The following is a 25,289-nucleotide window of genomic DNA, read 5'->3' as shown; positions in this document are numbered from 1 at the left end:
TGCATATTTATGGTCCCTCACCTTTTCTGGGTCATGTAGTCCAATCCAAACAGGATGGGATTTCTGATAGGCTGAAATGTGTGTGGCAATGATGCTTGCTTCAGAGTCGTCCAGGATGGAAGCCAAATGTGCCCCATGACCATAATCTTGACACTCAAACTGTAGAGACAGAAGCACATGCTTTGAACACCTGCATCATAAACATACAGTTTTAATTTCCATTACAAGTATTTTTTTTATTTTTTTATTTCCAATCTTTATTTCGACCATTAGGTCATAAAAGATGCACAATACAGAAAGAAAAAACACATGTAAGCACATCATAACAGATAAAACATTGGATACATATATTAAAAGGCTCCTATACAGGATTAAACATCTTTAGAGAAGATAAAAATGCCTAGACGCTACCCAACATCTTTAAAAAGCGATTACGCGTATACCAGACATTGATAAAAAACTTTGAAAGTGCAAAAACAGTTGGGCCAGTAACATCAGATTTTAAAATCCTGTACATTGGTGCATATTCCCTGCCACCCATATTCCTTATCAACGGAAGGAGCCAGTACTTTCTAGCCGCCTTATAGGCTGGACAGAAAAAGACCACATGCAGGTCATTTTCCTCCTTGTCCACACATACAGGACAGTGCTTTACAGGGGAGGCCGATGACCACAAGCTTGTAAAAGATCGGAGGGGCAATGTGCCATACCTCCACTGGAGGAACAGTTTTCTGGCAAGTATGGGGTAGATAGGGTCCAGTGCCTTTTCAAACCTATAAAGGTCCTTACTTTGCAAGAACACAGCTGATAAAGACCCATCTGGCTGGGCAGCTTTGGCCCCTGCCAATTTGCGTTCATAGTACAAATTCGACAGAGACCTCTTAGAGATGTTGGATGCTGCCGTTGCCGGGTCTGTCCATAGATCAGGGAGCCCCAATTCCATACAGGTGGCTTGAATATTTTTGACCCAAGGGACACTAAGCACCTTGGGGTGGTTCAGTAGTTCGACCAGTTCTGCCCTATAATCTGCGAGATCGTTGCTACTCCATAGCCTGCGCCAAAAGGCTATGGGTCTCAGGCCTATCTCGTCAGCTAGTGGTCGTAACCCTAGGTCAAGCCTCAGGGGAAGAAGCGGTGTACTCGGGGGGAGTGCGGCTACCTGTCTTATGAACTTATTTTCTGTTACTGACAGGGTTACAAGTATTGTCCTAACAAACAGACTTTAGTTTTCATCAGCAGTTGAATTTCATCCCCAGCAAACCTAGGTGTTAACTAGTCACTCCTATTCCTGCCATGAACAGAATGATTCCACCATCACACCTCCATCTTTATCGCCAACCAGAGACAATCTGACCCACTAGCACCAGCCATCAACTTAAAAACTACCATTAGCACATACGCTTTGTTGTGAATAAGTCAGTTTTTTCCCCACAGTATTAGACATGCAGTGTCAGCAATCAATCATCTCCATTTCCATAACCAATGCCAGAAACTTCCATTATCATTAACTAGTCATCTCCATTAATTTTCATGATCAGCAAACATTTTCCCCCTTTAACATACATATTCCCACAACCATCAAGAGACCACACATATTTCCACCGCCAACAGACTTTCACTACCTTGAACACATCTAGTGTGACTATTAACACTCCTACACCACCATGAGTGCAACACATGCACCTCAAAATTCAGGAAACCTCCTTTAGCTTGAAAACATCCATTCCCAACTTAGGTAAACTCCCATAATGAATAGTACACATCTACCTGCAGGTCCACCTCCACCTCACAAGCAACCATTAGCATACACAATTATGACTGACTAGGTGAATGTGTGAGTGTAATCGTATAGCATGTTTAAAGAATTAAACCATGGTAGTCCATGTGAACCAGAGTCATGCATCTACCGGAGATAAATTAGCATACGATTAATCTACTTGGAAATAATATGCATAGTGATTACTCTGGATATCGGAAATGGCTTTAGCTCTTATGTACCAACATTAGACACGTCAGAATTAAACTGTCCCGTTACAGTGGAACTAGTATACTGAGCACATTTTCAAACCAAATGGTAGCACCGAGGTTTTTTGCTAACTTTGGGATTACAACTGATGTCTAACATTCTACCATGGACCAAAGCTGAAAGGAGAATTGATTCAGTAAGTTCCCTGGTGATCTCTTTAGTATTTAGTAGTACTTTAGTGGAGAAGCGTGGCTCAGTGGTTAGAGGCGGCAGACCCGGAAGCTGAAATCGGCTGTGGACCAGGGTTCGATTCCCAGCCTCGGCGGGTCTCGGGCTCAAAAATTCCACGGACTCGACAATTCACGCTCCGGTGCCTACTCGACTCACGGGGTCACACTCTGCGACTCTGGGCAATAGCTTGCTTAATCTCCACTACGGCCCCTCGCGGCGGGATGCCTGGCTTTCACCTTGTGGATACCCTGCCGGGGTATCTCACAAGGGAATACCAGGACGGGTTCCCTAAGCAAGCGCCTTGATACCTTCGGGTGATACGTGCGCTATATAAGTCGCAATACATTTACATACATTTACATTTACATTTACATTAACATGGTAATAGCATTTGATTTTCTGTTGTACATGCACTTGAGAAGTGTCTGACTAGTGGAAACACTTTGGTGGTCAAAGATAGGAAATTGGAATTTATGGTCCCAAATTTATCGATCGGGTCCCTTTGCCTCTGATGTCCTAGGTTCATCCTATTATGAAGTCCCGTAACTGATCACTGAGTGCATTCTTTAAGTACTGGGCAGTGCAGTCTGAGTGTCACTCGGGGAAGCAATGTACGGTTAGAGATTCAGAACTCAGTAATTAATACACTAAAGCTGAATAAATGAGTGACCAGCCTGTGTTTTTTGTAACTTGGAAAGAATAAATTACTCTCAATGTAATGCCTCACAGACATTTAAGGGTGGGTACTCAACCATGGAAATGTGTAAATCAGAAAGAACTTCTGTGATGTATAAGATACATGTGGTTTATTTTATGCAAGGGGTTTCATAACAGAACAAACACATTTCATCTTCTAGTTGTGGCCTTGTTTACAGTATCTGCCATTCAATTTCAATGACACATTTAAAGTGCAAGTGAAAAAAACTGAAATAGAATTTTTTTTGCCATTTAGTGGTAAGATAGTCTTTATTCCAAAGCCCTCATTGAACTTCTCATCACATCAGTGTGTGAATAGAGTGCGTTGATTACAGTACAATCAGGCCTGAAAAACTCGAGAGCTTCCTCCACCAACATGATATCAAGGGTACATGCATCTGGAGCTGCCCAAGAGTGATTGTCTGCTGGAAATAAGCCTTACATAAATTTGTTTTTTAAACTCTTTTTTTGGCCGTATTAGCAAGTATCAGACGGCATCCATCATTCTGTAACTGTATAGGTCTATCTGGTCCAAGTTTGGGTTAGGGAGTGTTTTCTTTTACTTGTTGGTTGTATTGGACTAGTTGTGAGTGACTAACAAATGAAATGTACGACTGTTCTCCATGGTGTGATAACAATGATCTAATACTTGTTAATACGGCCAAAAAAAAGAGTTAAAAAACAAATTTATGTAAGACTTCTTTCCAGCAGACAATCACTCTTGGGCAGCTCCAGATGCATGTACACTTGTCTCTGATGCATCTTAGGAGGTGCAAGTCTGGCACTGTTCGCATATTAAACAGTTTCCTCCTGTTGTGTAATATATTCACTAAAGAATATTAAACAGCATAAAATCACAAATAGGCTTTGATTGCTCCCTCCCTGGGGTGCAACCGCCACTTCCCAATCCATGTCCTCAAAGACTCCTAGATCGATCTACCAATGTTTTCAGAAACTCCGTAAATTATCCAGGGTGTTGTTGAGTATAGTGCGGTAGAGTTGGACACTGGCTTTTGTGTGATTGCACATCCCAACAACCAGCTTTCCAGTGGGGTACATTCAAGGATATCTCTCCTTTATATCCCTTCCGCACAGAGGGTGTGTGCCCGCTGAAGGTCCTTCAATCTCCGGTAGGCCCCAGTTGGTATTCTTGTTGAAGTGTGACAAATGATCTCCCCCACTAGTATGTCTCCCAGGTTTCTATCCCTACCCATTTCCAGAGTTGAAATCCTGTGAGCTTTCAAACTTATTTTATTAATGTCCCCTTCCTTAATGGTGTGCCCAATGTGATTTTCTCAAGCTACCCCAGGGCTATGGTGGTGTTGTCCCATGCCTTCAGGGTCGCCTAGGTCAGCATGGGTAGACATCTTCTGTCTCTTCTCCCATACATGTTATGTAAATGTGTGGCCTTTCTCATCTCAGCTCTCTAATCTGTTTGCGTCTCACTGTGCAGGGTGAATACACATTTGTTAATGACATGGAGATGGGAGGCTCTATAGTATGCCTTGGTATCCGGAATGCAAGACCTAGATTATAGACTGCACAAAGCTATCTTGGGGTACCCCCTTCACAAAGCAGTGTGTGCAGCGTTTTGTCTGTTGTCAAAGTATATAACATGGATTAGGAAGGGGGTGTTTTGTAGAATATTTAACAGTTTGGGTAGTGTGATCATTTTAAAAATAGAAGCTCTCTCCTTTCAGAAATTCGTCTGGAACTAAATCTAGGTTAAGCTTCAGGAATTGGTCAGCCTTACTTGTTATCTCACTTCCCAGATACCTGTTCTTGATACTCAGAAGCCCCCAGTCAGCCCACTGTGATTCCGACAGTCCCCATCTGATAATGTACAGATTTCTCTTAGTTGATGCGATAGCCCAGTATGATTTAAAGCTTTGAAAAACTGCGAGAACCAACGGGATCAAGATCTCTGAATGGGTGAGATAAATCAAGGTATCATCTGCCTAAAGCAATATCATTTCGGATTCATTGGTCACAATATATAATCTCTGAGCCTCACCCAGCACGTCAATAGCACCAGGCACATAACAAATAACAGGGCCCCACCCTTTTTTATGATTAATATTATCCCTTTTTCCATTTTTCTTGGAAAAACATGATTTTAGCATAAAATGGTGCCTCTATTGCTACTCATAAATAGTGGTTGTGCAGCTGTAATATTCATGAAAACTGCAGTGTTATTTGCTGCAGACCAGCTTTTTTCTTTTTTTGCACATTTATCCACAAATCTGGGTGTGTCCCAGCATCCTTCCTCTGGGGTCAGGCACCTGCACCACTCATAGATCCCACCTGCATGATGTGGATTTTTTTCCCACAGGGAGAACATCACAAATTGTGTCTACATATTCTCTGAAAAAAATCAAAGGTTACAGGGACATTATAGTTAGGAAGTCAAGTCGGGATGGCAGCCAACCCTTCCTGGTTGAAGTGCTGGCAACCAATCAGAGCTCTTCAGATCTCTGCACAAGCTTGTTATTATTCAGGAAGTAGCCACGATCGTAGATATACAAATTGGAATTTCCTTTCATTTCTCACAAACTACTGTACGGATTTACACCAAATAACTGAAATTGTGATCTGCGTAGTCAAATCTACCTTTCTGCCAAAGTCTGTGTAATTCCGTCCAGTGGTTTGGGCTGAAGTTGCGTTCAAAGCTCCTATGGGAATTAATATGGAAAACACACCTTCCCCCCCCCCGCCCCCTTTTTTGTATTGCCTGTAAATTTTCCATGCACAACAAGATTCACCGGACAACTTTTTTGGTAAACTTTTGGAAAGATTAGTCAAAATTCGCCAAAGATATAGCCAAGTGTGTGTGTATATATATATATATATATATATATATATATATATATATATATATATATTCACTGAAAAAACCATAGGTTATAGACCATATATAGTTAGGAATTAGCATTTACAAAACCTTGAAAATTCACTGAAAAAACCATAGGTTATAGACCATATATAGTTAGGAATTAGCATTTAAAAAACCTTATTTTACTCACACAAAACCATTGAAATTCCATATATAGTTAGTTGCACTAACTATATATCGCGCACCTGCAATCCACTGCTGATGATGTCACATATTACATCATTCATGACATGGTCAGTGACATCACTGATGACATCACTGATGACATCTCAAATGACATCACTGATGACATCACTGATGACAACATCCAGTGACTGTATGTTTCTGTAAAGTTAAAATATATCTTACATATTGAAGAATGAGTGGATGTATAAGTGTCTGGATGAAGGATTTAGTAGGTGCGTGACTGACTGTATGAGTGAGTGATTAAATGTGTCTCACTGAATGCATGGGTTAGTGACTAAACTGTCTTAATTTGTGCATCATTATGTCTGTTGTTCTGTAAACTGCTGCATGTGTTGATCATTAGCTATACGAGAGGCTATATGTGTTATTAATTGCTTGCCCAAGTATTTCTATGGGAGATTGAGTTTGTGTGGGGGTGGCTGAAAGGTGTGTGACTCTATGCATAGATGTGTGAACAGTTTATTCACTAGGTGTATGAGTTCAAGAGTGCATGTGGAAACAGCTACATGGGCAGTTGACTGTGTGCATGAGTGTATTGATGAGTAAATGGATATCTCAATGCTACATGTCATAGTAAGTACATATGTAAAACACAGTACATGTGAGAGTTGGCATATATAAATAACTGTGCATGAGAGCCACCGAATGAGTGAGTGGTTGTATCGATCATTGTGAATTTGTATCAGGGATTGTATAAGAGAGTAAATATGTGTTAGTATATGTTTCAATAAGTAAGGTGTGTTTAACTGTATAGTTGAAGAAATGGAGATGAGATTGTTTCTTTGCATGACTGACTGGGTGTAACTCCATGGATGAGTGGAAGTGTGTGAGTGTCTGTATACACTGAGTGTATCTAAGATTATATTAGAGTCTGAAGAGGTTTATCGTATTAGCACAAGAATGATGTCAAATGAGATGTCATTAGTGATGTCATCAGTGATGTCATTTGAGATGTCATCAGTGATGTCATCAGTGATGTCACTGACCATGTCATGAATGATGTAATATGTGACATCATCAGCAGTGGATTGCAGGTGCGCGATATATAGTTAGTGCAACTAACTATATATGGAATTTCAATGGTTTTGTGTGAGTAAAATAAGGTTTTTTAAATGCTAATTCCTAACTATATATGGTCTATAACCTATGGTTTTTTCAGTGAATTTTCAAGGTTTTGTAAATGCTAATTCCTAACTATATATGGTCTATAACCTATGGTTTTTTCAGTGAATTTCAATGGTTTTTTAATAGCAAATATCATAAGCTGTCGAATGTCAAGTACGTGGTAAGTGAAAACATTTTCGTGTTTATGCACACTGATCTGCTTTGAATGGTGCCCCCCCCCCTCATTTCTATTAGGAGTACTCTCTCTTTGCAGATAGTGAAAGGTAGTTAACGCAGGTCTTTGCCCCCATTGTAATCCGTCGTGCCTGCTTCTCTCTCCATTTGATTCATTGTTATCCAAGTATTTACTGTTTTAGAATTAGTTCTCTTTGGTTCATTCTCTATTTACAAACAAACACAGAGTCGCAATACTCTGTTTAGTCTTTGCAGATAACGAAAAATCGTGTAAAAAAAAAGAAAAGGAATCGAGCAAAATCAGTAGGCCACTAATGGGATCTCTTTTTGACCTCGCTAAAATAGAAACATTAGGAACAACCCCTCATGACAAATACAAAACTAGTGAGATGAACTGAACTCCACACAATGATGGCTGCAAAACAGCTCGGCTCCGCCACCCACCCCGCCCAAAATAACGATAAAGAACGGCTGCCATGATTGGTTGCGGAATGACCACGACGGAGCTACGAAATGGTGCTGCTCTCATGCTAACCCCAGCTTCAGTCTGAAACATCCAGAAACACTGTAGACTACCAATTCGATCAGTTCCGGTAGCGCCCCAATGTAACCCGGTAGAGAAGAACTAGCCCTCCCCTCTTTGACTGATGGTTCTTGTTGCCTGTCCCTTCTGTTGTCATTTAACAGAACTATTTAGCCTGCTGAAAGGGGTTGTGTTCCGACCGCTGGTTGGTGGAGACATTTTGACTATATTCTGTACCTGCGTTGTCGCGTAATGCGTCATATGACGCGCCGCGTTAGCGCATCCGGAAGTCATCCGGGGCGCGCAGCGCGTAACGTAAGCATAACAAGTCATGTGACTTGTTAATAAAACTTTTCATTGGTTCATTTTACTTTTCTTATTGTAATGATGAAAGGCTTGGTCATATGACCTAAAAATTACGCTTTTCATTACTTCCGAACATTATTTTTTCTTAAATATATGTTATAATGTTCCAGGCTAATGTACTTTCCCGGAAATTTTACAACTGTCCTGCAAGTAAAATATATTCTTTTTTCGAGAAAAAGAGCGTTTCTTCGTCCCATGACGGAGCCGTTGAGCAAAAGAGGGTCGACCTGCTGTCTTAGTCGCCGATACGCCTGAATATGAGATTCTTATCGATCACTTTATGTTGCAGGAATAGAAAACACAACAGCCCTTGACCATTTATCTTTACTGCGTTCCTTCGTATTATACCTTTTACCCTTCATGTAATTGGTCTGCTTTATTTCACTTGCCTTTTAATGATTCTAAAACAGTGACTATTATTAAAAACTTTACCAATGTATATACTACTACCATGTTTTCTTTTAAAAACCTTTATTGTGAAAATTTCATTATACAAATACGAGCCTATAACCACGTGGGCCGGCCACGGAGCAAACTGTAATCGTATATGATGAATAGACATTTACACTGTAGAGGAACGTAACGGGCGGGCCATTAGGTTGCAAGAACTAAGGTGTCTAACAGTTACGGAATCGGTGGACGTACATTTTATAATTAAAATACGACAGGGCCAGTTACAATAAAATTATCTAGATATACATTTGCGGGCAAGTACCATGGGTGACGTTAATTCGAACTTTCAACAGTACAGTAATCAATAACACATCAGAACTTAATATCAATAGGGATGTCGAAATATTCAATCAATTCTCGTCCCCGCCCGCCATGTGCTTCAAAACTGCATACGTATCTCGTGATTTCAAGGTTCTGCAACCAGTACACAACAAGGAGTTACGAGTCCCATTTATTCTGGCGCCATTTTGGGCGAGGACGGGCAGGTCCAGGATATAGTCAAAATGTCTCTACCAACCATCGACTATGATGATGTTCATATGCTGTATTTATTAGAGTAACACTCATCTGTCCACATGAAATTAATTTGCCACAATCTAAACATGTCATTTTAATCTTTCCAAAGTTCTTCTAAATATTTGGGACCGTTTCCCTTGCCTCTGAAGCTCTCAGTGCCACTTCTTTGATGAATGTACTAGCAGGTCAGGGGTTCTCCTCCAAATCTCTCTTTTATGCAGCACTATAATTAATTGGTGCCACCTCTCCATATGACGATGCATGGTATAGTTACCACAACTATATTTTTTTTCGGTTCCTCTGGAGAGTTCATCGTGGCAGATGAAGCGTGTAACGTACCGGGCATTTACCTTTTTTTGCATGTACAGGAAAGGAAAAAAAAATCGAGCGTCCGAGTTCTAAGGTGTCCCAGGGCCATTTTGGTGGACCAGGCCCAAATCCAAAGAACAGCTATCTCACAGGCTAATGGGGCGACCCACGCCGAGTTTCAGCATTGTAGGATGACCACACAAGTACAGCAACTTGCTAGACATCACCTCGGTGCCATCCGGATCTCGGCGCCCCACTGCAGATGAAGTGCCTCTCAACTATGAAACCACCACGGTGACATCCGGATCTTGGCGCGTTGTGCTGCCTTCGGCCTATTCGCACATCGGTCCGCTACTGACGCCATCTCACAGGCTAATGGGACGACCCACGCCGAGTTTCAGCATTGTAGGATGACCACACCAGTACAGCAACTTGCTAGACATCACCTCGGTGCCATCCGGATCTCGGCGCCCCACTGCAGATGAAGTGCCTCTCAACTATGAAACCACCACGGTGACATCCGGATCTTGGCGCGTTGTGCTGCCTTCGGCCTATTCGCACATCGGTCCGCTACTGACGCCATCTCACAGGCTAATGGGGCGACCCACGCCGAGTTTCAGCATTGTAGGATGACCACACCAACTTGCTAGACATCACCTCAGTGCCATCCGAATCTTGGCATCTCAACGCCTAGTGGTATCTTCCATACAAAAAATATTGTTACGCTGCCTTTGGCCCCATTCGCACATCAGTCCGCAACTTAGACATCACCTCGGTGCCATCCGGATCTTGGCATCTCAGCGCCTTGTGGTGTCAGTCAGAAAATATTGTTGTGCTGCCTTCGGCCTATTCGCACATCGGTCCGCTACTGACGCCATCTCACAGGCCAACGGGGCGCCCCACGCCGACTTTCAGCATTGTAGGATGGCCACACCAGTGCGGCAACTTGCTACACACCACCTCGGTGCCATCCGGATCTTGGCATCTCAGCGCCTTGTGGTGTCTTCTACACCGGAAATATAGTAGAAAATATTGTTGCGCTGCCTTTGGCCCAATTCACACATCAGTCTGCTACTGACACCATCTCACAGGCCAACGGGGCGCCCCACGCCGACTTTCAACATTGTAGGATGGCCACAGAAGTGCGACAACTTACTAGACACCACCTCGGTGCCATCCGGATCTTGGCGCGTTGTGCTGCCTTCGGCCTATTCGCACATCGGTCCGCTACTGACGCAAACTCACAGGCCAACGGGGCGCCCCACGCCGACTTTCAGCATTGTAGGATGGCCACACCAGTGCGGCAACTTCCTACACACCACCTCGGTGCCATCCGGATCTTGGCGCGTAGTGAAGCTGCAGCAGCTGCAAATAAGCTTCAGACAGTGTTACAACCGCTGCTCAGAACTCTCAACTATGACACCACCTCGGTGCCATCCGGATCTTGGCGCGTTGTATTGCCTTCGGCCTATTCGCACATCGGTCCGCTACTGACGCCGCCTCACGTGCCAACGTATTTTCTCCGCATTTTATACCCTATGCCGCATAACAGGTCATGTGACTTGTTTATAAAACTTTTCATTGGTTCATTTTACTTTTGGTTTCCTAATGATGGAAGGCTTGATCATATGACCTAAAAACAACACTTTTCATTGGATGAAAACTTTTTTTTTCCCCCAAACGATGAAAGCCCCACCTTGTTTCTGGATGTTTCAGACTGAAGCTGGCGTCAGCATGAAAGCACCACCATCTCGTAGCTCAGTCGTGGTCATTCCGCGAGCAATCATGGCAGCCGCTCCCCACCAGAAGCCTGCAGGAGTCGGAGCCCCCAAAACTTTTGATGAATTCTCAAGGCGGAGGGGACGCTTTCGAGAATGGGGTCCAAGACCTAGCAGACAAGCGTCCGATTTCCAAGGTGTCCCAGGGCCATTTCAGTGGACCAGGCCCAAAAAGGAAACAGCCTGCCGCCATTTTGAGAGTCCTGTGACAGCCGCCTATCGCTGCACCGCAAGAGTGGGCGCAACTCAGCTGAATGGCGGATTTTGACACAGTGGACCAAAAGCGGACGGAATGGCAACTGAAACGGTAAAGGGGCGCCCCACTAAAACAGATGAGACTCCACCTGGAGAGGCCCGTTCACGCCGCCTCCCCCGGGGCGCTCCACGCCGTTATTCGGAGCAGCATTGTAGGATACCAAAACCAGTGCGGCAACTTACTGGACATCACCTTGGTGCCATCGTTCTGCTGCCTTGGAACTATTCGCACAACAGTTTGCTACTGATGACCCACCCCCCGCGACGCCCCACGCCGTTATTTGCTGGGTGGCAACTTACTAGACATCACTTTCGTGTCATCTAGATTTCGGCGCGTTCTGCTGCCTTGGAACTATTCGCACAACAGTTTGCTACTGATGACCCACCCCCCGCGACGCCCCACGCCGGAAATCTGGACGTTGTGCTGCGTTGGGACTATTCGCACAGCCGACCGCTACTTCGTTGTTTTTCTCTAAAAATGTTTATATGTTATTACTATTTTTGTTTTCTTGTATATATTTATAAATTATTAAAGTTTTATAATCTTACTACTTTGTCGGAGTGCTATATATTTTTAATGTGACACATAATTGTAAAAACTTTGATGTACAAAGAGTCATCCCTGGAATCTTCCGCTTCACGCTCGGTCCCCTCCCCAATCACAATACAGGATGGTTTTCAGATAATAGCAACGCTTCTGCTGTGACGGATCTCATCGAGTGTGGGCCTTGATCTACTATAACTCCTTTGAAGACTGGTGATTCTTTACAGCTGTGGCCATAAACTACATCTGCAGGGCTAGCTGATAGCCTAGGACCGGCCTGGACAATCGGACACAGAGGAAAAGGAGTGTCAGAGGGTGCGGTAGTGAATAGGGCGAAAGGGAGGTGTCGGGCGGGCACAGGGTGTGATTCTCAGGGAAGAACAGCGCAGATGGGGGGAGGTTTATTACCCATGCATAAAACAGAGAGCGGGGGTGACCACTGCCTGGGGGAGATGCTTGCGAGGGTGGGGAGCCATGCTAAGGATCGACAGCGTGCACAGAGTGGATCTGGTCAAGGCATCTAAAATGGCTGCCGTGCACGACAAAAGTGTGGCATTTGAAAAAAGACAAGATGGCGCACACAATGTTTTTCAACAATTCCTGATTTCCTTCGAATCGAACGTTAACAGACGTTGGGGCATATTACCAAAGTTAAGCGATATTTATCCCTAACGATGCATTGCAAAGATTTTTTTACCGTCAGAAATTATCGCAGATAAACCTTGCTATTATCAAGGTTTATCGCAAATACGATAAAAAACGAGCGCAATGCATTAATATCGCTGAAAACTCAGCGATATTCATGCATTACCGAGCTAATGCTCTTAGCCATGTTATCCACCTCCCATTGGATAACATGGCTAAGAACTGCTCAGGGCAGCTGTTACTTTTTGGAGATATTCGCGCTTATCTCGAATATTTCCAAAAGTTGATAATAGGAGATAGCGATGTTAGCGACTGTTTCCAGTCGCTAACATCTTGGCATGCCCACTTTGCATGTCATTAGTGATAAATATCACTCACATGCAAAGTGGGACCCAAGATGGTCGCTATCTCCTACTAGCCGTCGCTAACTGGTGTTAGCAACAGCTAGGTAATACAGATATAATTTTATCTCCGCGAAGCGGAGCGCTGTTACAGATATATATCTTGTTTTTGAACGTTAATTTCTCAAAATGCACTGAAGCACATATATTGAGACATAGCAAAGGCACATCGGGCTACCAGTCCCTAATATTTTACCAAGTTTCGTGCAAATCCATTCATCCGTTCGATTATTATTATTATTTTTTTTTTTTGCCCCGCGGGGCCCTTTTAAAACCTCCACATCAAACCTAGGGGGTCAGCGAGGATCTACTATGCCCCCTTATGGTCATCAGCCGTTCGATTATTATTATTATTATTTTTTTTTGCCCCGCGGGGCCCTTTTAAAACCTCCACATCAAACCTAGGGGGTCAGCGAGGATCTACTATGCCCCCTTATGGTCATTTGCCCCTTCGCTTTGGCCTCCTCTTGTCTCTCGATCCTACCGAGAGACAAGATGGCGGCCGCTACGTACTGTTTGGAATGTTTACAGACACCGGAGAGCCAATCAGCTTCGCTTCGCAAAGCTCCGTAACGCGAAAAGTACGCGAAGCGGTGCGCTGTTACAGATATATATCTTTTTTTGAACGTTAATTTCTCAAAATCCACTGAAGCACATATATTGAGACCTAGCAAAGGCACATCGGGCTACCAGTCCCTACAATTTTGCCAAGTTTCGTGCAAATCCATTCAGCCGTTCGATTATTATTATTATTATTTTTTTTTGCCCCGCGGGGCCCTTTTAAAACCTCCACATCAAACCTAGGGGGTCAGCGAGGATCTACTATGCCCCCTTATAGTTATTTCCCCCTTTGTTTTGACCTCCTCTTGTCTCTCGATCCTACCGAGAGACAAGATGGCGGCCGCTACGGACTGTTTGGAATGTTGACAGACGCCGGAGAACCAATCAGCTTCGCTTCACAAAGCTCCGTTGCGCGAAAAGTCCGCGAACCAGAGCGCTAACCGGTCCGCTGTTACAGATATATATCTTTTTTTAAACGTTAATTTCTCAAAATCCACTGGAGCACATATATTGAGACCTACAAAAGGCACATCGGGCTACCAGTCCCTACAATTTTGCCAAGTTTCGTGCAAATCCATTCAGCCGTTCGGGCTAAAAGTGAGGCCAACCGCCCTATGGAAAACTCAATGTTAAAAACACGTTTTGGGACCCCCCTTTTTTCTCGGCCCCCACTGGACGAACCCCCCCCCAAATTTTCAAGGGCTGCTCAGAAACAAAATGTGCCATTTTCCTGAAAATTTCAGCCGATTCCGTCCACAAACGCCAAAGTTATTAGACATAGAATTTTCAAAAAACCCATAGAGAAAAAATCCTAACTATATATACCTACTGGCGACCGCCAGTAGGTAATATATATATATATATATATATATATATATATATATATATATAAAAATATATATGTGTGTGTGTTTATTCACTGAAAAACACGAAAGGTATATATATATATATATATATATATATATATATATATATTAAAGCTCCAGGTACACCGGTATCGTGGGTCACTCTTGGTGTCGGGTGCTGTGAAACGCAGCGGTGTACCGCGTTTTAAAATTGCAGCTCCAGTCCTCCTTACCCATACCCAGCCGGGCCGGGAACGAAGACACAGCACTCACGGGCTCAAGTAATACAGCAAAGATTTTTATTCAAGCAAATGCGTTTCGGGACAGCGTCCCTTTGTCAGTGGAACCACTGACGAAGGCCTTTTTGTAATTCTCATGCAGGTAATTTCTTTATATTGAATGCTGGCTGTTCTACACTGGGATGCAATATTAAATACTAAAACTGCATCTCCGGAATGAGAATAAATAGACAAATAATTAAACAACTATTTGTAATACCTATCAAAAATCCAATTCAATGAAGAAGACTTTTTTAGGTCTCGCCTGAGCCAGCGCATGCGTTGCTCTGCGAGACCTTTAGTAAGTGGCTTTTAAAAGTGCTACCACAGCTTTTACTGGTCTAGCGCTTGCGGTGACGCGTGAGTGCACACGCGCAGCCGGCAGCTTTCAGCGCCCGAGCAGGTGCCATCTGGCTTGCTCTCCCAAGCGCCTCGGGTTGCACTCTTTAGAAAACACAGTAGTTTATGTGCTTAAGCCATCCCTTACGTACATCGGCCAAAGCAATTTAGAGATCCATCGCACGCTTTTTACATCGAGGCTAAAAAGCGCCTCGGTGTAAAGCGAACCCTCATGAGTTTTCAACAATTATCGCTAGCTGAAATAGTTGTATTAGAGTTTTCTGATAATGCATCTATGAATTTAATCGATGGCCGGAAGAGGACAGGGGCAGCCAAGGCAGCCACGCCTAGAGATAGATCAAAGGAATATTGCAGGAGGCTCGGGCTGGGCTCGAGCTGGGCAGGACACCTTTCGGGCGGTGTGAGGGCCCTAGCTCCTCATAGAAGCTATTCCACCCTTCTTTTTTTCTCACTGCTAGGAACAGCACACTTAGGGGCATATGTAGGTAATTCACATTTTGTGATTCTCAAATAGTGATTTTTAAGGAATCGCTATTTGAGAATTGCAAAATGGAATGTAGGTAATAAATCGCAATTTTTTTGCGAATCTCTAAAATTCCTTAATTGCGATTAGCAAATTGCGAATCACAATTAACCCCTTCAGTGCTGCGCGAATTTCGCTGCAGTGCTGAAGGGTCATAAATCACATTGACTCATGACGGAAATGTTCCATCATGAGCACCGGAGCACCGACGCTCATGACGGAACCGTTCCGTCATGAGCATGGAAGGGGTTAAGGAATAAGTGACCCATTCATTCCTATGTGCCAAGAGGCCCATAGGAATGAATGGGGATACATTCTCAAATTGCGATTTTCTATGAGAATATCGCAATTTGAGAATCGCAATTCTAATGGTGCCAGGGTGTCCAAAGGACACCTGTTGCACCCCTGGAATGTGCCTATAAGTACATGTGGCGCACATACATGCCCTAAGGACATGTCTGTGCGCCACATGGCACTTTGAATTTTTTTTTAAAAATGCATTTTGACAGGAAATCGCAAAATACCATCTACTTGGAGAAGGTAGTATTTTGCGATTCCTTAAGCCAAAATCGCAATTTAAAAGGCATCCCTACATACCATTTAAGGAATCGGAAAATTGCGATTCCTTAAATGCTTGAGCAAAATAAGGAATCGCAATTTTTGCGATTCCTTATTTTGCTAAGTGGCACCTACATACCAAAACGCCGTTTGCGAATTCCGGCGTTTGCGAATCGCAAACGCCTTCCTACATATGCCCCTTAGTTACTTACAGTTCATAGAGTTCGACAGTCATAAAAAGCATATGGTCCAGCAAACAGCAAAAAATACGGGTTGACCAAGCAGAAAAGGCAGATTTTCTACAGCGTCATCACCTCACGTGTTGTGCTTTTAGACCCAGGAGTCTCATGGTCTCAATTTGCCAATATCATGTATTGCCAAGTTTCATGTTTTGCAGTTCAAGACAGACCTCGCTTTTTAACTGAGAGCTCTTTCCATGGTGGCCTTTTAGATGCGCATAATATCAACATTAAACTTCCAGTGCCAGAATGCAGCATGGTGTTGGTGGATCAAACAAGCCATGTATGGCTAAAGTCTCAACTTCCAGTGCCAGAATGCAGTTTGGTGTTGGTGGATAAAAAAGCCATGTATGGCTAAAGTCTCACATTTGACGTGGTACATATCACAAAATAAAATGTGTATGATAATATGAAGCTTTTTCACAGTTTGAAAAATATATATAGGAAAATAGCTTATTGCAAACTATTTGTTTGGGAGCAAATCCGACTATTTTTTGCAATATTAGATAGCGAAAACGTGTTCCGAAGGTATTGGAGCACTTTACATGTGCATCAGTTATGTTACACAAGGACCTTTAAGGTTTTTTTGGAGACAGGGGGAGATTAAGGGGCAGATTTACAAGCCCCTTGCGACACTTTTACGCCGCTGTTGCGTCACTTTTGTGACGCAGCGGCGGCGTAAACAATGCGCCACGTAGCGACTTATTTACAACGTGACGCATCTAGGCAGATGCGTCACGTTGTAAAGCCCTGCGCCACATGAAACCTGCGTCAGGTTTCATGTGGGCGTTCTGTCACAGGGTGGGCGTTCCCTCGTAGGAAAGCCCCGTAAAACTGACGCAGTGAAATCTACAAGATTTCACTGAGTCAGTTTTACGACGCTGCTGCTTCAAATCCTTACGCCTGCTTGAAGCAGGCGTAAGGAGTGACGCACTATGTTGAGTATGGGTGGCCCCTGTGCATTGCAGGAGTTGCGTCGCTCTTGCAACGCCACTCCAGCAATGTGTCACTCATACGCCACAAGATGCGTCACGCATCTTCCCTTGCTTGCACCATGGTGCGCCGCATTGCAAATGCGGCGCTTCTGTGGTGGCGGAAGGAGGGGATTGCATGACGCATCTGTTCTGGCGCATCCCTGCTGATTTGCAAAGATGCGCCAGAACTTGTAAATATGCCCCTAAGTGATTTGCCCAGAAGCACAGGATGTTGAGAGGACGCCGAAACTCGTACCTGGTACCCCAGACCCAAAGTACGCGGCTCTGGCCCTTACACCACAAAGAGCAGCCTTCCCTCAGTATGACCAGGCTGGTCTTTTTACCTTGTTTTGAAGCGACGGACTGCTGCCTAATACCTTAGATATTGCTACTTCCAGCTGAATTCTGTAGGTGCTCTTGCTTTCAGCTGTGCCTAAGAGGCTATCATTGTAACGGACGTAAGACGCCGACAGCCGTTTTCCGCATTGCCGTGCTTCTCTTTATCGTGACTCGTGTAATCCTCTTCACGCTGTCTGCTAAGCAAGCTAACGCGGCTAAAAATACCCCCGCCCGATACCGACTGGGCGACCCATCACGGCATATCGTTTTTGATTTGAACAACACTTCTCCCTTCTGAATGTAGATTCCCCCCTTTCTAATTTTATCGTTAGAAACTCTGTTTATACCTTGGCATATCCTGCTCTTTGACGCATTTCCCTGATTTGGGCTGTTTCACTGAGAATACGTGTTTTATATTTTTTAAACACAGTCGCCTAAACGAAGGTGACTCCGTTACTGAATTAAGGATAGTACTCATCCTTTTGAAAACCTTGCTGCATAACTCATAGGTCCTTTTACATATCCAGTAAGAGATCCTAGACAGATGTATTTCTTCACTTTTCCTAAAAAAATTTGTGGCTCCTGAAGAAGGCGTTGTTTTACACGCCGAAACGCGCGTCGGAATATTACCTTGCCACTTTTATAATATATATTATTTTCTCATTGATTATAGTCTATTTTTGTTATATTCTTGTTTTAACATTTATGTGTATTTTATATTGCAATGAATGTGTTGTATTTGAATAATATTTGTATAATTTACTGTTGTTTATTAAATAGTATATGATTTTAAGAGTTCTTGTCTTGAATGTCCTCCTCTTCCACATACTAGTTCCCTTTGTTTTTATCATAATTGCCTAGGAATTGTTGCACTTATAAGAGGCAGGCTGTGACACTTCTTTCTGCGTGCGAGTAGCGCACGGCAGTTATCTGCCATAATTACTACAGTGTATTCCTGGCACCGTGACTTCTATTCAGCATTTGTGACAATGAATCTACGCAGACTAGCAGGCTGTCTGTGCCAGAAGAAGTAAAAGTTTGCATGCTTCCCTGCCACTGGTGCACACATCTTGTTCATGTTTTCGTGCAACTGTGCGCAGTTTTTGAGAGAAGGAGGCAACTCGCTGTGTGATTCGTGAAGCTAATGACACCCTGACGTCACAGCTCGCTTGTAATAAGATAGTATTTATTGATAGCCCAATAAGATCTCCATCATTATTAACCAAAGGATAGCCTACAAGGCTGTCATTATTGCTCCCACTCACCCTAGACAACCGCCAAAATCAATAACCCGACAATGGTCCTGCGATATCTCAATTCTAAACAGCCTACGGATATCACTGAGATGGCATTACTTACCTCCGCTTCCGACCAAGAGAGGGCGAATCGAAAGTATCCATAACAATTTGCTCTGTAGTAAAACCATCCAGGAGGGCAACTGGATCGAGCCTTTGGGCCTGTTTAGAAGGAAAGTCACAACACTCATGTTAGGCAATATTCTCAGTGTACTTAATGTGGCAAAAAAGTTAAAAGGGACGAGGCTGTTACCACTAGAGATAAAAGCTTTGGCCCAGATTCACGAATTTTATTCGCAGTTTTAAAAGAGTGGCTTTACCCACCTGTAAACATATAGTAATAGAGGAGTCTCCCAACTAACCATAATTGATGTATGTGAGAGATTGTGAAGGTCAATCTTTTACAGCGGCAAGTTTAACAGATTACGATGATTTGTGTCATATCTCTGGTTGGACGGATCTATTACGAGGGGCCAAAGATTCATGTTGGCCAGCTAGAGCTATAGAGATTTAGGGCCATATGTATCATCATCACCATTTGCGATTTCTAAATAGCATTTTTATGAGAAATCGCAATTTACCACCAATTGAAAGTTGGTGGTAAATTGCGATTTCTTAAGCTAAAATCGCTATTGAAAATGGCATCATACATAGCATTTAAGGAATCGCAAAATTGCGATTCCTTAAATGCTATAGCAAAATAAGGAATTGCACATTTTTGCGATTCCTTATGATGCGATTTTTACATACATAGCAAAAATTGCTAAACAGCCTTTTGCGATTCGCAAAGGCCGCAATTCGCCGAATTCCGGCCTTTGCGAATCCAAAAAGGCTTGATACATATGGCCCTTACTCTTGATTTTGAGAAACCTCTCATGGTCAGGTGGGGACAGCCCATGGCTTTCAGTTCCTGACTGGGGAAGGGAGAAGTAGCTCTCCAGTTCATAATAGGCAAATCCACAAACACTATTCAGCCTGAAAATAACAAAACCAGGGGCGTAATGCAGAACCCTTCCCATTCCTTAGGGCTCTCCCAACCTTTCAGGGGCTCCTCATCAGCCCAAGGCCAGCAAATATCTGTAAGATATGGGAGACTCAGGGGCCCTTCTTCACATTCTGCATGGGCCAGGGGCATACTTTTGTTTTAAACCATTTAACAATCAAAGCACCCCATTCTAAGTGACTGCATATTCGAGCCATTGTGTTCTAGGTAGCAGTAGCAAGGGCAGCACGCGTACTTGTGATGTTTATGTGATGCTTATTGTCAGTCACTAGGTACGGTTTAGGGACAATAAGTACTCACTAGCCATGACGTCTGTGAGAACCAAAGTGCTCAGGAGGAACATCGTGTACACTGCCAGTGCCATGATTCTCCAAACGTTCTCTCTGAAATAAATAAGACAAACCATAGTCACATCAGAAAGAATGCAGTCAACATCGTTTGGGATGGCATTGACATCAACATTGCATGCTATTTCACACAAATATGTTCTGGATCTCTCTTGGATTGTGCTTCTTATGCATTCGAACTGTAGGCTTGTCCGGAGGTGCTTTACATCGGGAAAATCAAAACTGTAAGGTACTAGTGTCTAATAACAACCAGTTCGTGTCAACGCTTGCCAGGACCGGAGTTTGCAGAATACAGTACTGTATTGTAGTTGCAATTTCATTTGTAAGAATAGAGGCTCTTAGAGTAGCTTCATCCTGGCCACAACTATTGTATTGTGTTGAAATTGCATTTATATAGTGCTTACTACCCCTGACAAGGAGTCAAAGCGCTTGTTCGGTGAGAAGCACACTACTCCAAAACCCATAAAGGATCAGTGGTGAATTAGTATAGTGAAATATGAAAGTAATTTCAGTGGTGGACATGTTAGTCTGTTATTTGGATTGAAAAGGATAGTGGAGGGATAGAATAGGAAAGGATTTAGAATACCTTTTTTTGGAGCTCATAGCAGTAGGAGGAGACTTGAAGTGAGTGAAAAAGGAGGTAGCAAATTTTTTAACTGCGATGTGGCACACCCGCTCCCGCTTTTTGAAATATGAGGTAGATTCGGGATAAATGAACTGTATTGATGATTTTTAATTGCAATATATAATAATTGATTTTAATAGGCTCATTGTAATGCTTTTTAATTCTGTTACTGGATATTATCTGTATTTTGACTGAAAATTGTTTGTATTTCTTTTATGATCTAAATCGATCGAAATAAAGATTGAAGTAAGTAAAAAGGAGGTGGAGGGGGAAGAGTCAGAGGAAAGGATTTAGAAAGGCTTGTTTGGGAGATCTGAATAGTAAAAGAGGTCTGAGATAATGCATGGGGTAGAGTAGGGAAGAGTCTAGAAATGGGTATTTTGGGGATTGTGGTATGGGGTTTGGGATGAATGAGAGAGTGGAGGCAGAGGATATATTCAGAGAGGTATAGGATCAGAAATAGGGTAGTGCATTGGAAAGAGTGGCAGAATGACAGCTGAGATGAGTCAGAGAGTTGAGGTAGAGGATATACGGAGAGCGGTATAGGGTGAAAAATAGGGTAGTGCATTGGATATGCTGAATTGTGTTACCAAAAATGCTTATATACTGCTGTAGTCAATTTATGCTTAATGTGTCTGGTTTTTTGATAATCACAGTAGACCTGAAAGTAAACATTGGAGTTGCGCAATCTAAAACAATAAATGAAGATGTGGTCTAATGGCCAGAGCAGTGGACCTTGAAGCTTTCCCAGCCAGGTTTGAGTCTCGCAGAAACGCTCAACATCCTGTGATTCTGGGCCTAACAAAATGAACGTGATCGTCTGTAATGCAACTGGTGCTCATGTAAAGCGCTCAGATGCCTTTGGGTTGAATTTGGGCTATATTTGACGCATTTCAAGAGACACAGCTCTCTTGTTCACACTGTGTGAACAAGAGAGCTGTGTCTCTTGAAACGCGTTACGACATAGGAATAAACACCTGCTTTTCACTATCTACAGAGAGTGCGCTATTACTTGGAAATTGACTTTGAAATATATAGCGCGCCTTTGGAGTGCGCTTTCAAGATCATGAGGCACTTTGGATGAATATATATGAATATATATATATATATATATATATATGAGGCAGAAAAACGTCTTAACTGCAATCTTGGCAATAGACGAGACGAATCCAATGCTGGTGCAATATTTTTTATTATTGAAGCCCAAACACCACACCGACCATAACGCGTTTCAGCCCACGAAGGGCCTTGATCACATGACATATATATCCTATTGCCGAAATCCACTTTCCCTTCCGGGCGTAAAATAACAGGTACGGACCACACTCAGCTTGGTGGAATTAGTGCTTTATTTTTTTAATGACCTCCACTGCATGACGCGTTTCGCCCGGGTCGCCCCGATCTTGGTCGCCAGTAGGTAGTTAAAGTTAGGACCTATTTTCTATAGGAGATCCGCAACATTCTATTTGGAATAACTTTTGCGCCGGATGACGAATCTTCGCGAAATTTTCAAAACTTATGGCCAGCTCCGGTCCGCTCCGCTCCTATCCTGAAAGTCTCGGGTGATTCGTCAAGTGGGGGCTGAGAAAAAGGGGGGGGGGGGCAAAACATGTTTTCCCCATGTAATTTTCCATAGGAACGTTTAATCGCAGCTACAGCCTGAACTGCTGAACGGAATTACAATAAATTTGGCAAAAAGGTAGCCCTTGCTTCAGAGTCCTGCCTTTTGGCTAAATGGTGTAAATCCGCCCAGTAGTTCCTGAGAAAATAAAAAGTAAAATCACATATATATCTATGGCCGCGCAGGATCTCCTCACCCTTCCTAGCACGAGCTGTATGCTAATTGGCTGTCAACACTCCGAACCAGGAAGTGTTGGCAGCCATCTTGTGCCTCAGTAGAACCGCGGCACAAGAAACCTAAGAAAAAAACACACAGAACGCAAAAAGGGGGCAGGGTAGAAACCCCCTGACCCCCTAGGTCTGCTCAGGGGGTCCCACAAGGACCCCCAAGGCCACAAATATTATTTTTTTAAATCGTCAAAATCTGCGCAGGGTGCGCGGATCCTGCCGATGAAATAAAACGAAGCGCTGGCTCCCGCGCTTCATTAATATTCAGCCCCCGGGGGGCCAAATCCCAGGGGCAATGTAAGAAATAGGGTGGGGGGCCCAAAGGGGCCCCCCAGCCCTGGGGAATGCCACCCCCAGGGGCTTTATATAAAAATGTGTGGGGGCTCATAGCCCCCCCAGCCCCGGGGGCTGCCACCCCCTCGGGGCATTGTAAATAAGAGGGTGGGGGGCTCAAAGCCCCCCAAGCCCTGGGAACTGCAACCCCCCGGGGCTTGTTTGGTGATATATATATTTTTTTAAAACCTGTGTTGGGGGCTCAAGCACCCCCACACACCCTGGGGACCACCACATCCCCGGGGCACTAAAGATTCAAATTGGGGAGTCCGTGAAGGACCCCCCAGCCCTGGGGACCACCACCCCCCAGGGCTTTGAAAAATATGGGAGGGGGGCCATGCGGCCCCCCTCCTGGAGCCTTTTCATGGCCATGTGGACTGCCACACCCCAGGGCCGGCTCCTGCAGTGTCCCAAGGTGCCCACCCCGGGACACTGTAGTTTGCAATGACAGGGCGGGAGCCTCGCGGATCCTGCCCTGTCGTTGCAAACTGCTTTGCTTCATTGAAGCGAGAGCAGGGAAACCTGCTCTTGCTTCAATGAAGCAAAGCAGATTGCTTTTCCACATGGGGAGGAGCATGTTAGCTGGTCCCCATGTGGAAAAGCAATGCCAGTCCCTCGCCTTCCCTAACCCCCATGTTCCCACAATCTCCTGTATCACATGTCTGTTGATTATTGTATATGCTGTGAAGCGCTCTGATACCCTTTGGTCCAGCTAGCGCTATACAAAACTACTAAAATAAATAAATAAATGAATAATGCCGGCTCCCGCAGGACGCGACGAGCCGGCTGGGACCGCGGGGGGGATTGGGGACCCCCCCCCACGGTCCCCAACGGAGAGGGCCAGCCCTGGGGGATGGGGTGCCCGGGGCCATAAGTGGCCCGGGAGGGGGGCCATGTGGCCCCCCTCACCAACAGTTTAAAAAAAAAAAGGAAAAGGCCCTGCCCCGGGGATGGGGTCCCTGGGTCCGATTAAGGCCTCGGAAGGGGGGCTACGTGGACCCCTTCCACATTTTTTAAATTAAAAAAAAGAAAATTAGAGGGCAGGCCCTGGGGGGTGGGGTCCCCAGTGTAGGAAGGTGGCTACCTGACTATGGTTCCCCCAGATGTTTTGCCTTGTGTTTAGCTGGTTTTCGACTTAGTTGGCCTGGTTCCCTGCTAATCAGGGCCCCAGGTCATCTGCTCTCTCTGAAAAATGGATTCCATGTACCCTAGGTGCATAACTAGATTGGCTTGGGTCACCTTATCAGCCCCTGTACAGAGCACTATAGGTGCCCAGGGCATAGGTGCATCCAAGGCCTACCAGGGGCTGCAGCATATCTTTTGCCACCTCTGGCTGGCTATCTAAAATTGACACAGCTGGCTGATCACTCAGCTGGGGCAAGGTGGTGTAATCACCCCTTGCTTAGATATAGTATGCCTATATCTAAACCTATCTGGGCACATATAAACCTGTGAGCCACTCCTATGGCAGGCTTAACAATCCTGGAGGCAGAGTGCGTGGTTTAATGTGAGATGGAGCTCTAGCATGAGCTGAGCCTGTCTGCAGCTGTCGGGAACAACTCCCTAAGCTGTTCCAGGATAATGCCATACCATATACTATTAAGTGCATTATAATCCTCGCGGTTATATAGCAACTTTGGTTTGGCTTTATCAAAACATGTCGTGTAAGGTGTCATACGATTTGGAATACTATCCCCTCGCCAGTCCTGGCAACGGGGATAGCATTCCACCCCTCTAGAGGGAGAAGACATGTTACTTTACTGAAATGCGGTTAATTTTAAAAGGAGCCTCAGATCCACAAAATGGATGCTTCTGCCACAGACACAGGTCTGACCCCCTGTAGCTGACCGAAACTCAGCCAAGGAGGCCTGGACAAAGGATTTCCTGTTGCAGGGAGGTGCCAGACAGGAGATAGTGAATTGTAGCAGGGAGGTTTGAAAGAAACCAGACACTGCTTGGGGCGCACAAGGCTGCCCCTTGCATAATCCGGCCAAACCGGTTCTGGGGCACTCCAGCCCCCGACCCAGCGTGGCCTGGATCAAAGGAAAGAGGTGTACCCACCCCCTTCCTGGGTCCCACCCATAGGAGGGGACCTAGCAG

The 25,289-nt window shown here is 44.3% G+C and overlaps 1 protein-coding gene across 2 annotated transcripts in view; it reads right to left on the bottom strand.

Annotated features, from left to right (window-relative positions):
* The window catches only part of LOC144784238 (regenerating islet-derived protein 4-like), an 83,701-nt gene that overhangs the window by 31,899 nt on the left and 26,513 nt on the right, over positions 1-25,289 (bottom strand). For both annotated transcript variants that reach the window (XM_078662893.1, XM_078662894.1), the window contains exons 2-4: positions 20,337-20,419; positions 19,098-19,195; positions 22-159 (exon numbers count right to left, since the gene is read on the bottom strand). In XM_078662893.1, coding sequence (XP_078519019.1) covers positions 22-159; positions 19,098-19,195; positions 20,337-20,400 — 300 coding nt within the window. In that variant the 5' untranslated portion in view covers positions 20,401-20,419. The remainder of the gene's footprint in view (positions 1-21; positions 160-19,097; positions 19,196-20,336; positions 20,420-25,289) is intronic.

This window comes from Lissotriton helveticus, chromosome 10, assembly GCF_964261635.1.
Source record: "Lissotriton helveticus chromosome 10, aLisHel1.1, whole genome shotgun sequence".
Lineage (NCBI taxonomy): Eukaryota > Metazoa > Chordata > Amphibia > Caudata > Salamandridae > Lissotriton > Lissotriton helveticus.
This window is presented reverse-complemented; position numbering and strand designations above follow the sequence as displayed.